This window comes from Mustelus asterias, chromosome 13, assembly GCF_964213995.1.
Source record: "Mustelus asterias chromosome 13, sMusAst1.hap1.1, whole genome shotgun sequence".
Lineage (NCBI taxonomy): Eukaryota > Metazoa > Chordata > Chondrichthyes > Carcharhiniformes > Triakidae > Mustelus > Mustelus asterias.
The window spans coordinates 51,350,982-51,365,121 of NC_135813.1; the positions used below are offsets into that span (position 1 = coordinate 51,350,982).

General features: G+C 46.8%; 1 protein-coding gene across 1 annotated transcript in view; it reads left to right on the top strand.

Moving 5' to 3' along the window:
* The window catches only part of LOC144502256 (neutrophil cytosol factor 2-like), a 275,195-nt gene that overhangs the window by 48,236 nt on the left and 212,819 nt on the right, over positions 1–14,140 (top strand). Inside the window, exon 3 of the mRNA XM_078226083.1 lies at positions 12,565–12,673. Coding sequence (XP_078082209.1) covers positions 12,565–12,673 — 109 coding nt within the window. The remainder of the gene's footprint in view (positions 1–12,564; positions 12,674–14,140) is intronic.

Below are 14,140 nucleotides of genomic sequence, written 5' to 3' on the forward strand. Positions count from 1 at the left end.
AAGGTCCCCCATGCAAGGCTTCCAGAAAAAGTGAGAGGGCATGGGATCCAAGGGGCTGCTGCCCGGTGGATCCAGAACTGGCTTGTCCAAAGGAGGCAGAGAGTGGGATAGATGGGCCTTTTTCTAATTGGAGGTCGGTCACCAGTGGTGTGCCCCAGGGATCTGTTCTGGGACCCTTGCTGTTTGTCATTTTCATAAATGACCTGGATGAGGAAGTGGAGGGATGGGTTGGTAGGTTTGCCGACGACACGAAGGTTGGTGGGGTTGTGAATAGTCTGGATGGATGTCAGAAGTTACAGAGGGACATAGATGGGATGCAAGACTGGGCGGAGAAGTGGCAGATGGACTTCAACCCAGATGAATGCGTAGTGGTCCATTTTGGCAGGTCAAATGGGATGAAGGAGTACAATATAAAGGGAAAGACTCTTAGTACTGTGGAGGATCAGAAGGACCTTGGGGTCCGGGTCCATAGGACTCTAAAATTGGCCCCGCAGGTGGGGGAGGTGGTTAAGAAGGCGTATGGTGTGCTGGCCTTTATCAATCGAGGGATTGAGTTTAGGAGTCCGGGGATAATGATGCAGCTAGATAAGACCCTCGTCAGACCCCACATGGAGTACTGTGCTCAGTTCTGGTCGCCTCATTACAGGAAGGATGTGGAAAAGATTGAAAGGGTGCAGAGGCGATTTACAAGGATGTTGCCTGGATTGAGTGGCATGCCTTATGAGGATAGGCTGAGGGAGCTTCGTATTTTCTCCTTGGAGAGACGTAGGATGAGAGGAGACCTAATAGAGGTATATAAGATGTTGAGAGGCATAGATCAGGTGGGCTCTCAGAGGCTTTTTCCCAGGGTGGAAATGGCTGCTACGAGAGGACACAGGTTTAAGGTGCTGGGGGGTAGGTACAGGGGAAATGTTCGGGGGAAGTTTTTCACACAGAGGGTGGTGGGCGAGTGGAATCGGCTGCTGTCAGTGGTGGTGGCGGCAAACTCAATAGGGTCTTTTAAGAGACTCCTGGATGAGTACATGGGACTTAATAGGATGGAGGGTTATAGGTAGGCCTGAAAGGTAGGGATATGTTCGGCACAACTTGTGGGGCCGAAGGGCCTGTTTTGTGCTGTAGTTTTCTATGTTTCTCATTGTTCCACTGGAGCAAGCTGAGAGGGAGTGATTGGAGGCAGCAGTGCTGGTGAGAGATTGATTGAATTGTTTATTTATTTAATTAGTCAGCTAGTGTGTGTTTTTTTTTTGGCCTTTATTTTTGTAGTAGTATTTTAAATTTAAACTGAAAACTGGAAGTGGGCTGCTAAGGAGTCTGGGAAGGGTTTTTTAAGCGCGCGAAGTATAAAAGGTAGGCTGCAGTATACAGCGGGCAGTGTCGGGAGCGGGCTGTGGAGTGAGTGGGAAGCAGAGTGTGAGCTATAAGGCTTTGGCTCACAGGGCTTAGGCAGAAAGGGCGAGCAGGGGTGAGTTTAATTCATTTTTGATGTTTCTACCTGGTACTGGCAAGGTATCTAGAGGGGATGGGTGTGCAGGCAATGCTATGTTCCTCTTGCACTATGTTTGAGGTGAGGGACGACGACAGTGTCCCTGCTGATTACATCTGTGGGAAGTGCACCCATCTGCAGCTCCTCCAAAACCGTGTTAGGGACCTGGAGCTGGAGTTGGATGAACTTGGGATCATTAGGGACGCAGAGGTGGCCATAGACAGAAGCTTTAGGGATGCAGTTACTCCGAGGAATGAAAACAGATGGGTGACGGTGAGAGGGGCTGGGAGGAAGCAGTCCGTGCAGGGATCCCCGGTGGTCGTTCCTCTTAGCAACAAGTATTCCGCTTTGGATACGGTTGAGGGGGATGACATACCAGTGGTGAGCCGCAGTGAGAGGATCTCCAGCACTGTGTCCGTCTCTGTGGCTCGGGAGGGTAAGGGGCAGAGCGGGAGGGCAATAGTTATTGGGGACTCGTTTGTTAGAGGGATAGATAGGAGGTTCTATGGCAGCAAAAGAGACTCACGGATGGTATGTTGCCTACCGGATGCCAAGGTCCGTGACGTCTCAGACCGTGTTTTCCGGATTCTGAAGGGGGAGGGGAAACAGTCACAAGTCGTGGTACACATTGGTACCAATGACATAGGTAAGAGAAGGGACGGGGATTTAAGGCAGGAATTTCTGGAGCTGGGCTGGAAGCTGAGAGCCAAGACGAAACATGTGGTCATCTCTGGTATGTTGCCGGTGCCACGTGATAGCGAGTTGAGGAACAGGGAGAGAGTGCAGTTAAACATGTGGTTGCAGGGATGGTGTAGGAGGGAGGGTTTCAGATACGTGGATAATTGGAACACATTCTGGGGAAGATGGGACCTGTACAAACAGGACAGGGTGCACCTGAACCAGAGGGGCACCAATATCCGAGGAGGGAAATTTGTTACGGCTCTTCAGGGGGGTTTAAACTAATTTGTCTGGGGAGTGGGAAAAGGAGTTGTAGTCCAGAAGTCAGTGAGGGTGGTGAGGTATTGGGGACGGTATCAGGGTCAAGGGTGGGTACCGGTTGACAGGAAGGTGGGTTGAAGTGTGTCTACTTCAATGCAAGGAGCATCCGGAACAAGGCAGATGAACTTGGGGCGTGGATTGGTACTTGGGACGACGATGTTGTGGCCATTACGGAGACGTGGGTAGAACAAGGACAGGAATGGTTGTTGGACGTTCCGGGGTATAGATGTTTCAGTAAGTGTAGGGAAGCTGGTAAAAGAGGTGGAGGAGTGGCATTGTTAATCAAAGATAGTTTAACGGCTGCGGAAAGGCACTTCGAGGGGGATCTGCACACTGAGGTAATATGGGCTGAGGTTAGAAATAGGAAAGGAGCAGTCACGTTGTTAGGATTTTACTATAGGCCCCCAAATAGTAATAGAGATGTGGAGGAAGAAATTGCTAAGCAGATTATGGATATGTGTGGGGGTCACAGGGTAGTTGTCATGGGGGACTTTAACTTTCCAAATATTGATTGGAACCTTTGTAGGTCAAATAGTTCGGATGGGGCAGTTTTTGTGCAGTGTGTGCGGGAGGGTTTCCTGACACAATATGTGGATAGGCCGACAAGAGGTGAGGCCACATTGGATTTGGTACTGGGAAATGAACCGGGCCAAGTGTTAGATTTGGTTGTGGGAGAGCACTTTGGAGATAGTGACCACAATTCGGTGTCTTTTGTTATTGCAATGGAGAGGGATAGGGCCGTACGGCAGGGCATGGTTTACAATTGGGGGAGAGGTCATTATGATGCGATTAGGCAAGAATTAGGGGGCATAAGTTGGGAACAGAAACTGTCAGGGAAAGGCACTAATGAAAAGTGGAACTTTTTCAAGGAACAAATACTGGGTGTCCTTGATAAGTATGTCTCTGTCAGGCAGGGAGGAAATGGCCGAGTGAAGGAACCATGGTTCACGAAAGAGGTGGAATGTCTTGTGAAAAGGAAGAGGGAAGTTTCTGTAGGGATGAGGAAACAAGGTTCAGATGGCTCGATTGAGGGTTACAAGTTAGCAAGGAATGAGCTGAAAAAGGGGCTTAGGAGAGCTAGGAGGGGACACAAGAAGTCCTTGGCGGGTCGGATCAAGGAAAACCCCAAGGCTTTTTACTCTTATGTGAGGAATAAAAGAATGACCAGGGTGAGGTGAGGGCCGGTCAAGGACAGTAGTGGGAACTTGTATATGGAGTCAGGAGAGATAGGCGAGGTGATGAATGAATACTTTTCTTCAGTGTTCACCAAGGAGAGGGGCCATGTTTTTGAGGAAGAGAAGGTGTTACAGGCTAATAGGCTGGAGGAAATAGATGTTCGGAGGGAGGATGTACTGGCAGTTTTGAATAAACTGAAGGTCGATACGTCTCCTGGGCCTGATGAAATGTATCCTCGGATTCTTTGGGAGGCAAGGGATGAGATTGCAGAGCCTTTGGCTTTGATCTTTGGGTCCTCGCTGTCCACGGGGATGGTGCCAGAGGACTGGAGAATGGCGAATGTTGTTCCTCTGTTTAAGAAAGGGAATAGAAATGACCCTGGTAATTATAGACCTGTTAGTCTTACTTCGGTGGTTGGTAAATTGATGGAAAAGGTCCTTAGAGATGGGATTTACGACCATTTAGAAAGATGCGGATTAATCCGGGATAGTCAGCACGGATTCGTGAAGGGCAAGTCGTGCCTCACAAATTTGATTGAATTTTTTGAGGAGGTAACTAAGTGTGTTACATAGACCATAGAACATAGAACAGTACAGCACAGAACAGGCCCTTCGGCCCACGATGTTGTGCCGACCTTCATCTGAAACCAAGATCAAGCTATCCCACTCCCTACCATCCTGGTGTGCTCCATGTGCCTATCCAATAACCGCTTAAATGTTCCTAAAGTGTCTGACTCCACTATCACTGCAGGCAGTCCATTCCACACCCCAACCACTCTCTGCGTGAAGAACCTACCTCTGATATCCTTCCTATATCTCCCACCATGAACCCTATAGTTATGCCCCCTTGTAATAGCTCCATCCACCCGAGGAAATAGTCTTTGAACGTTCACTCGATCTATCCCCTTCATCATTTTATAAACTGTTGATGAAGGTAGGGCAGTTGATGTCATATACATGGATTTTAGTCAGGCGTTTGATAAGGTCCCCCATGGTCGGCTTATGATGAAAGTGAGGAGGTGTGAGATAGAGGGAAACTTGGCCGATTGGATAGGTAACTGGCTGTCTGATCGAAGACAGAGGGTGGTGGTGGATGGAAAATTTTCGGATTGGAGGCAGGTTGTTGGCGGAGTGCCACAGGGATCAGTGCTTGGTCCTCTGCTCTTTGTGATTTTTATTAATGACTTAGAGGAGGGGGCTGAAGGGTGGATCAGTAAATTTGCTGATGACACCAAGATTGGTGGAGTAGTGGATGAGGTGGAGGGCAGTTGTAGGCTGCAAAGAGACATAGATAGGATGCAAAGCTGGGCTGAAAAATGGCAAATGGAGTTTAACCCTGATAAATGTGAGGTGATTCATTTTGGTAGGACTAATTTAAATGTGGATTACAGGGTCAAAGGTAGGGTTCTGAAGACTGTGGAGGAACAGAGAGATCTTGGGGTCCATATCCACAGATCTCTAAAGGTTGCCACTCAAGTGGATAGAGCTGTGAAGAAGGCCTATAGTGTGTTAGCTTTTATTAACAGGGGGTTGGAGTTTAAGAGCCGTGGGGTCATGCTGCAACTGTACAGGACCTTGGTGAGACCACATTTGGAATATTGTGTGCAGTTCTGGTCACCTCACTATAAGAAGGATGTGGAAGCGCTGGAAAGAGTGCAGAGGAGATTTACCAGGATGCTGCCTGGTTTGGAGGGTAGGTCTTATGAAGAAAGGTTGAGGGAGCTAGGGCTGTTCTCTCTGGAGCGGAGGAGGCTGAGGGGAGACTTAATAGAGGTTTATAAAATGATGAAGGGGATAGATAGAGTGAACGTTCAAAGACTATTTCCTCGTGTGGATGGAGCTATTACAAGGGGGCATAACTATAGGGTTCGTGGTGAGAGATACAGGAAGGATATCAGAGGTAGGTTCTTTACTCAGAGAGTGGTTGGGGTGTGGAATGGACTGCCTGCAGTGATAGTGGAGTCAGACACTTGAGGAACATTTAAGCGGTTATTGGATAGGCACATGGAGCACACCAGGATGATAGGGAGTGGGATAGCTTGATCTTGGTTTCAGATAAAGCTCGGCACAACATCGTGGGCCGAAGGGCCTGTTCTGTGCAGTACTGTTCTATGTTCTATAGTGAGGAACATTGTCAGAGGCTACAGAAGGATATAGATAGGCTGGAAATTTGGGCAAAGAAATGACAGATGGAGTTCAATCCAGATAAATGCGACGTGATGCAGTTTGGTAGAACTAACGTAGGGGGGAGCTATACGATAAAAAGCAGAACCATAAAGGGGGTAGATACGCAGAGGGACCTGGGTGTGCAAGACAACAGATCCTTGAAGGTGACGTCACAGGTGGAGAAGGTAGTGAACAAGGCATATGGCATGCTTGCCTTTATAGGACGGGGCATAGAGTATAGAAGTTGGGGTCTGATGTTGCAGTTGTATAGAACGTTGGTTCGGCCGCATTTGGAATACTGCGCCCAGTTCTCGTCACCACACTACCAGAAGGACGTGGAGGCTTTAGAGAGAGTGCAGAGGAGGTTTACCAGGATGTGGGTGGTGGGGGCCTGGAATGCGCTGCTGGGCAAGGTGGTGGAGGCGCACACACTGGGAACGTTTAAGACTTATCTACATAGCCACATGAACGGAGCGGGAATGGACGGAAAAAAAGAATGGTCTAGTTTGGACCAGGGAGCAGCGCGGGCTTGGAGGGCCGAAGGGCCTGTTCCTGTGCTGTATTGTTCTTTGTTCTTGTCATCGACTTCAGGAAGCGTAAAGGAAAACATACCCCTGTCTACATCAATGGGGACGAAGTAGAAAGGGTCGAGAGCTTCAAGTTTTTAGGTGTCCAGGTCACCAACAATTGTCCTGGTCCCCCCATGCTGACACTATAGTTAAGAAAGCCCACCAATGCCTCTACTTTCTCAGAAGACTAAAGAAATTTGGCATGTCACCTACGACTCTGGCTAACTTTTACAGATGCACCATAGAAAACATTCTTTCTGGTTGTATCACACCTTGGTATGGCTCCTGCTCTGCCCAAGACTGCAAGGAACTACAAAAGGTTATGAATGTCGCCCAATCCATCACGCAAACCAGCCTCCCATTCATTGACTCTGTCTACACTTCCCGCTGCCTCGGCAAAGCAGCCACACACCACGGACATTCTCTCTTCCATCTTCTTCCTTCGGAAAAAAGACACAAAAGCCTGAGTTCACGTACCAACTGACTCAAGAACAGCTTCTTCCCTGCAGCTGTCAGACTCTTGAATGGACTTACCTTGCATTAAGTTGATTTTTCTCTCCACCCCAGCTATGACTGTAACATTACATTCTCTGGTTTCGTTCTCTATGAATGATGTTTTGTCTGTATAGTGTGCAAGAAACAATACTTTTCACTCTGTTAATACATGTGACAAAAATAAATCAAATCAAAGTTAGAATATAACAAAAAACAATTAGCATAACTTTTACCAATTACGTGACTTCAACTCGACGCAGTTTATTCCCTAACAGCTAGCTATCTCTGTTGTTCTGATGTAAAGCGATACCCCATCGACATGGACCTTTCTTTCGAATTAGCACAAAAACAAGTATGCTCACATGATGCTGGATATTCAGCTTTTTAAGATGTTTGATCCCAAGTCCAGGCAGCAATTTTCAGGGAAGGATATATCCTCAAAAGAGCAAAACCTCAGAAGCAGATCCAGACCCCAGAAAAGAAAAAGGGTACCTCTCCCTCTGCAGCTTCCAAAGCAGCAACTATTGTACAACAGAATCTCCAAAAAGAGACTTATCTCCTGGCAGATTCCAACTTCTGGGGGGAAAGGAGAGCGACTTCTCTCTCTGACTCCAAAAGCAGCATCTAAGATAGAGTATTCGGTGGACAAACCCAGCTTCGTCCATCACATGACCACACCTGCCAGTCATTCCAATGAAGCGCCACTCTGCAAAATCCCAGGGGAAATAAATAGTGATGTTTTAAGGCGTGTACATATAACAGAGAAAGAGGTGCTGGAAGTCTTGAAGTGCATCAGGTAGATAAATCCCCAGGACCTGATGAAGTGGGAGGTTAGGGAGGAAATTGTGGGTCCCCTAGCAGAGATATTTGAATCATCGAAAGTCACAGGTGAGGTGCCTGAAGATTGGAGGGTGCGTTTGTTTAAAAAGGGCTGCAGGGAAAAGCCTGGGAACTACAGGCCAGTGAGTCTCACCTCTGTGGTGGGAAAGTCATTGGAAGATATTTTGAGAGACAGGATCTACAGGCATTTATAGACGCAAGGACTGAGTAGGGACAGTCAGCATCGCTTTGTGAGTGGAAAATCATGTCTCACAAATTTGATTGAGTTTTTTGAAGAGGTAACCAAGAAGGTAGGGGAGGGCAGATGTTGTAAATGTGCAAATGTGAGGTCATCCATTTTGGTAGGAATGACAGCAAAATGGACTATTATTTAAATGGTAAAAAATTGCAGCATGTTGCTGCGCAGAGGGACCTGGGTATCCATGTGCAAGAATCACAAGGAGTTGGTTTGCAGGTGCAGCAGGTAATTAAGGCAAATGGAATTTTGATGGAGTTTAAAAACAGCGAGATTATGTTGCAGCTGTATAAGGTGCTGGTGAGGCCACACCTGGAGTACTGTGTACAGGTTTTGGTCTCCTTACCTGAGAAAGGATATACTGGCACTGGAGGGGGTGCAGAGGAGATTCACTGGGTTGATTTCAGAGTTGAGAGGGTTGGCTTATGAGGAGAGACTGTAGACTGGGGCTATACTCATTGGAATTCAGAAGAATGAGTGGAGATCTTATAGAAACATAAAAGATTATGAAGGGAATAGATAAGATAGAAGCAGGGACGTTGTTTCCACTGGCGGGTGAAACTAGAACTAGGGGGCATAGCCTCAAAATAAGGGGGAGCAGATTTAGGACTGAGTTGAGGAGGAACTTCTTCACACAAAAGGTTGTGAATCTTTGGAATTCCCTGCCCAGTGAAGCAGTTGAGGCTACCTCATTGAATGTTTTTAAGGCAAGGATCGATAAATTTTTGAACAGTAAAGGAATTAAGGCTTATGGTGAGCGGGTGAGAAAGTGGAGCTGAGTCCACGAAAAGATCAGCCATGATCTTATTGAATGGCAGAGCAGGCTGGAGGGGCCAGATGGCCTACTCCTGCTCCTAGTTCTTATGTTCTTATGTTGTCTACATGGACTTTAGTAAGGCCTTTGACAAGGTACCGCATGGTAGTTTATTGCATAAGGTTAAATCTCTCAGGATCCAGGGTGAGGTAGCTCAATGCATACAAAATTGGCTTGTTGACAGAAGCCAGCGGGTGGTTGTGGAGGGTTGTTTTTCAAACTGGAGGCCTGTGACCGCGGTGTGCCTCATGGATCAGCGCTGGGTCCACTGTTATTTGTCATTTATATTGATGATTTGGATGAGAATATAGAAGGCATATATATAATATATATAAGTTTGCAGATGACACCAAGATTGGTGGTATGATGGACAGTGAAGAAGGTTATCTCAGATTGCAACAGGATCTTGATCAATTGGCCAGTGGGCTGACGAATGGCAGATGGAGTTTAATTTAGATAAATTCGAGGTGATGCATTTTGATAGATTGAACTAGGGCAAGATTTACTCAGTTAATGGCAGGGCATTGGGGAGAGTTACAGAACAAAAAGATCTGGGGGTACAGGTTCATAGCTCCTTGAAAGTGGAGTCATAGGTGGACAGAGTGGTGAAGAAGGCATCCAGCATGCTTGGTTTCATTGGTCAGAACATTGAATGCAGGAGTTGGGATGTCTTGTTGAAGTTGTACAAGACATTGGTAAGGCCACACTTGGAATATTGTGTACAGTTTTGGTCACCCTATTATAGAAAGGATATTATTAAACTAGAAAGAGTGCAGAAAAGATTTACTCGGATGGTACTGGGACTTGATGGTTTGAGTTGTAAGAGAGGCTGGATAGACTGGGACCTTTTTCTCTGGAGCGTAGAAGGCTGGGGGGTGATCTTATAGAGGTCTATAAAATAATAGAAACATAGAAAACTACAGCACAAAACAGGCCCTTCGGCCCCACAAGTTGTGCCGAACATATCCCTACCTTTTAGGCCTACCTATAACCCTCCATCCTATTAAGTCCCATTTACTCATCCAGGAGTCTCTTAAAGGACCCTATTGAGTTTGCCTCCACCACCACTGACAGCAGCCGATTCCACTCGCCCACCACCCTCTGTGTGAAAAACTTCCCCCGAACATTTCCCCTGTACCTACCCCCCAGCACCTTAAACCTGTGTCCTCTCGTAGCAGCCATTTCCACCCTGGGAAAAAGCCTCTGAGAGTCCACCCGATCTATGCCTCTCAACGTCTTATATACCTCTATTAGGCCTCCTCTCACCCTACGTGTCTCCAAGGAGAAAAGATCGAGTTCCCTCAGCCTATCCTCATAAGGCATGCCACTCAATCCAGGCAACATCCTTGTAAATCGCCTCTGCACCCTTTCAATCTTTTCCACATCCTTCCTGTAATGAGGCGACCAGAACTGAGCACAGTACTCCAAGTGGGGTCTGACGAGGGTCTTATATAGCTGCATCATTATCCCCGGACTCCTAAACTCAATCCCTTGTTTGATAAAGGCCAGCACACCATACGCCTTCTTAACCACCTCCTCCACCTGCGGGGCCGATTTTAGAGTCCTATGGACCCGGGCCCCAAGGTCCATCTGGTCCTCTACCGTACTAAGAGTCTTTCCCTTTATATTGTACTCCTTCATCCCATTTGACCTGCCAAAATGGACCACTACGCATTCATCTGGGTTGAAGTCCATCTGCCACTTCTCCGCCCAGTCTTGCATCCCATCTATGTCCCTCTGTAACTTCTGACATCCCTCCAGACTATCCACAACCCCACCAACCTTCGTGTCGTCGGCAAACCTACCAACCCATCCCTCCACTTCCTCATCCAGGTCATTTATGAAAATGACAAACAGCAAGGGTCCCAGAACTGTCCCCTGGGGCACACCACTGGTGACCGACCTCCAATTAGAAAAAGACCCATCTATCCACACTCTCTGCCTCCTTTGGACAAGCCAGTTCTGGATCCACCGGGCAGCAGCCCCTTGGATCCCATGCCCTCTCACTTTTTCTGGAAGCCTTGCATGGGGGACCTTATCGAACGCCTTGCTAAAATCCACATCTACCGCTTTCCCTTCGTCAATGTGTTTAGTCACATTTTCGAAGAACTCCACCAGGCTCGTAAGGCACGATCTGCCTTTGACAAAGCCATGCTGAGTATTCTTGAGCATACTAAACCTCTCTAAATGCTCATAAATCTTGTCCCTCAGGATCTTCTCCATCAGCTTACCAACCACTGAGGTTAGACTCACCGGTCGGTAATTTCCTGGGCTATCCCTATTCCCCTTCTTGAAAATAGGAACCACATCCGCAATCCTCCAATCCTCCGGCACCTCTCCCGTCTCCATCCACGACGCAAAGATTATCGCCAGAGGCTCTGCAATCTCTTCCCTCGCCTTCCACAGTAACCTGGGGTACATCCCATCCGGACCCGGCGACTTATCTATCTTGATGCCATTCAAAGATTCCAGCACAACCTCTTTGTTAAAGTCCACATACTCAATCTTTTCAGTCCACCGCAAGCCCGCAGTACATCCACCCATGTCCTTCTCCTCTGTGAAAACCGAGGCAAAATACTCATTAAGCACCTCTGCCATTTCTACTGGTTCCGTACTGATTTTCCCGCCTTCACCTTTTATAGGCCCTATTCCTTCACGTCTCATCCTTTTACTCTTCACATCTTTATAGAACGCCTTAGGGTTTTCCTTAATTCTACTTGCCGATGGCCTTCTCGTGACCTCTTCTGGCTCTCCTAATTTCCTTCTTTAGTCCCTTCCTACAAGCCGTATACTCATCTAGATCCCTATCTTCGCCAAGCTCTCTGAACCTTTTGTACGCATAGATCAGCTAGATAGCCAATGTCTTTTCCCAAAGGTAGGGGAGTCTAAAAATAGAGGAGATAGGTTTAAGGTGAGAGGGGAGAAATACAAAAGTGTCCAGAGGGGCAATTCTTTCACACAGAGGGTGGTGAGTGTCTGGAACAAGCTGCCAGAGGTCGTAGTAGAAACGGGTACAATTTTGTCTTTCAAAAAGCATTTAGACAGTTCCATGGGTAAGATGGGTATAGAGGGATATGGACCAATTGCAGGCAATTGGAAGTAGCTTAGGGGTTTAAAAATGGACGGCATGGACAAGTTGGGCCGAAGGGCCTGTTTCCATGCTGTAATCCTCTATGACTACCAGCCTCCCATCCATTAACTCTATCTACACTTCCCGCTGCCTCTGCAAAGCAGCCAGCATAATTAAGGACCCCATGCACCCTGGACATTCTCTCTTCCACCTTCTTCATTTGGGAAAAAGACACAAAAGTCTGAGGTCATGTACCAACGAACTCAAGAACAGCTTCTTCCCTGCTGCTGTCAGACTTTTGAATGGACTTACCTTGTACTAAGTTGATCTTTCTCTACACCCTAGCTATGGCTGTAACACTACATTCTGCACTCTCTCGCTTTTTTCTCTATGAACGGTATGTTTTGTCTGTATAGCGTGCAAGAAACAATACTTTTCACTGTATGTTAATACATGTGACAATAAATCAAAGACTATGACTCTATGAAAGCAGCAGAACAGCATTGGTTCAGATTAAAACCAATATTCTAGCCATCAGAAACAATTAGGCTGCTGTAGCAACAATACAGGATGCCAGTGGACACCGTGGCTCCGAGTGCACAAAAAACCGCTACAACAGATCCTATCTCAAATATATTTCTTCAAGGTACAGTGATGTCTCCCTCTATATGTTAATCTGGAATCATGTCGAATTAAAATATCTGTTTGTGACCTGCAGGTTTGATGAGGCACTGGGAGATTTTAAACATGCTCTAAATAATTTACGAGGTAATTCAGTGATTGACTATACACAGCTGGGACTGCGACACAGATTGCACGCCTGGGAGGTAAGTGAATTGTGGTGTACTGTCACTTTCTATTTTCCTCATTTTCACTGATGCATATCTGTGAATTCTCTGTTGATTTAAGCAAGTGATTGGACCCAGTAATAATCATAGAAATTATAGAAACCCTACAGTGCAGAAGGAGGCCATTCAGCCCATCGAGTCTGCACCGACCACAATCCCACCCAGGCCCTACCCCCACATATTTACCCGCTAATCCCTCTAACCTACGCATCTCAGGACTCTAAGGGGCAATTTTTAACCTGGCCAATCAACCTAACCCGCACATCTTTGGACTAATCTACAATAATCTACACAAACAGCTACAATTATCCCTAGATCACAACCAATATACCGTGGGGTTGTGTTATTAAGATGGTTGATGGGGTGCCAATCAAACAACGTGTCCTGAATGGTCTTGGGTTTTGAGTATTGTTGGAGCCGCACTCATCCAGGCAAGCAGACAGTATTCCATTACACCCCTGACTTGTGCGTTGTAGATGGTGGACAGGCTTTGGGAATCGGAGGCAAGTTACCACAGAATTCCCAGCCTGCTCTTGTAACTACAGTATTTATATGGCTAGTTCAGTTCAATTTCTGGTCAACGGTAACCCCAGGATGTTGAAGCATTAGCAATCACAGAATTATGAACTAAATGAGTTAGGGCAGGTGATGGATGTGAGTGTGAGGGAACACTTTGGATCCAGTGATCATAATGCCATTAGTTTCAACCTGATCATGGATAAGGATAGATCTGGTCCTCGGGTTGAAGTTCTGAACTGGAAAAAGGCCAAATTTGATGAAATGAGAAGGGATCTGGGAAGCGTGGATTGGCACAGGCTGTTCTCTGGTAAGGATGTAAATGGAAAGTGGGAGGCCTTCAAAGGAGAAATTTTGAGAGTGCAGAGTTTGTATGTTCCTGTCAGGATTAAAGGCAAAGTAAATAGGAATAAGGAACCTTGGTTCTCGAGGGAGAGTGCAACACTGATTAAGAGGAAGAGAGAGTTGTATGAAATGTACAGGCAGCAAGGAACAGATCAGATGCTCGAGGAGTATAAAAAGTGCAAGACGCTACTCGAGGGAAATCAGGAGGGCTAAAAGAAGACATGAGGTTGCTTTGGCAGACAGAGTGAAGGAAAATCCAAAGAGCTTCTATAGGTATGTTAGGAGCAAAAGGATAGTGAGGGATAAAATTGGTCCTCTTGAAGACCAGAGTGGTAGACTGTGTATGGAACCAAAAGAGATGGGGGAGATACTAAATGGTTTTTTTGCATCCGTATTTACTGAGGAAATTGGGATGGAGTCTACGGAAATAGGGCAAACAGGTAGGGAGGTCATGGAACCTTTACAGATTAAAGGGGAAGAGGTGCTTGCTGTCTTGAGGCAAATCAGAGTGGATAAATCCCCAGGACCAGACAGGGTATTCCAACGGACATTGAGGGAAGCTAGTGTTGAACTTGCAGGGGCCCT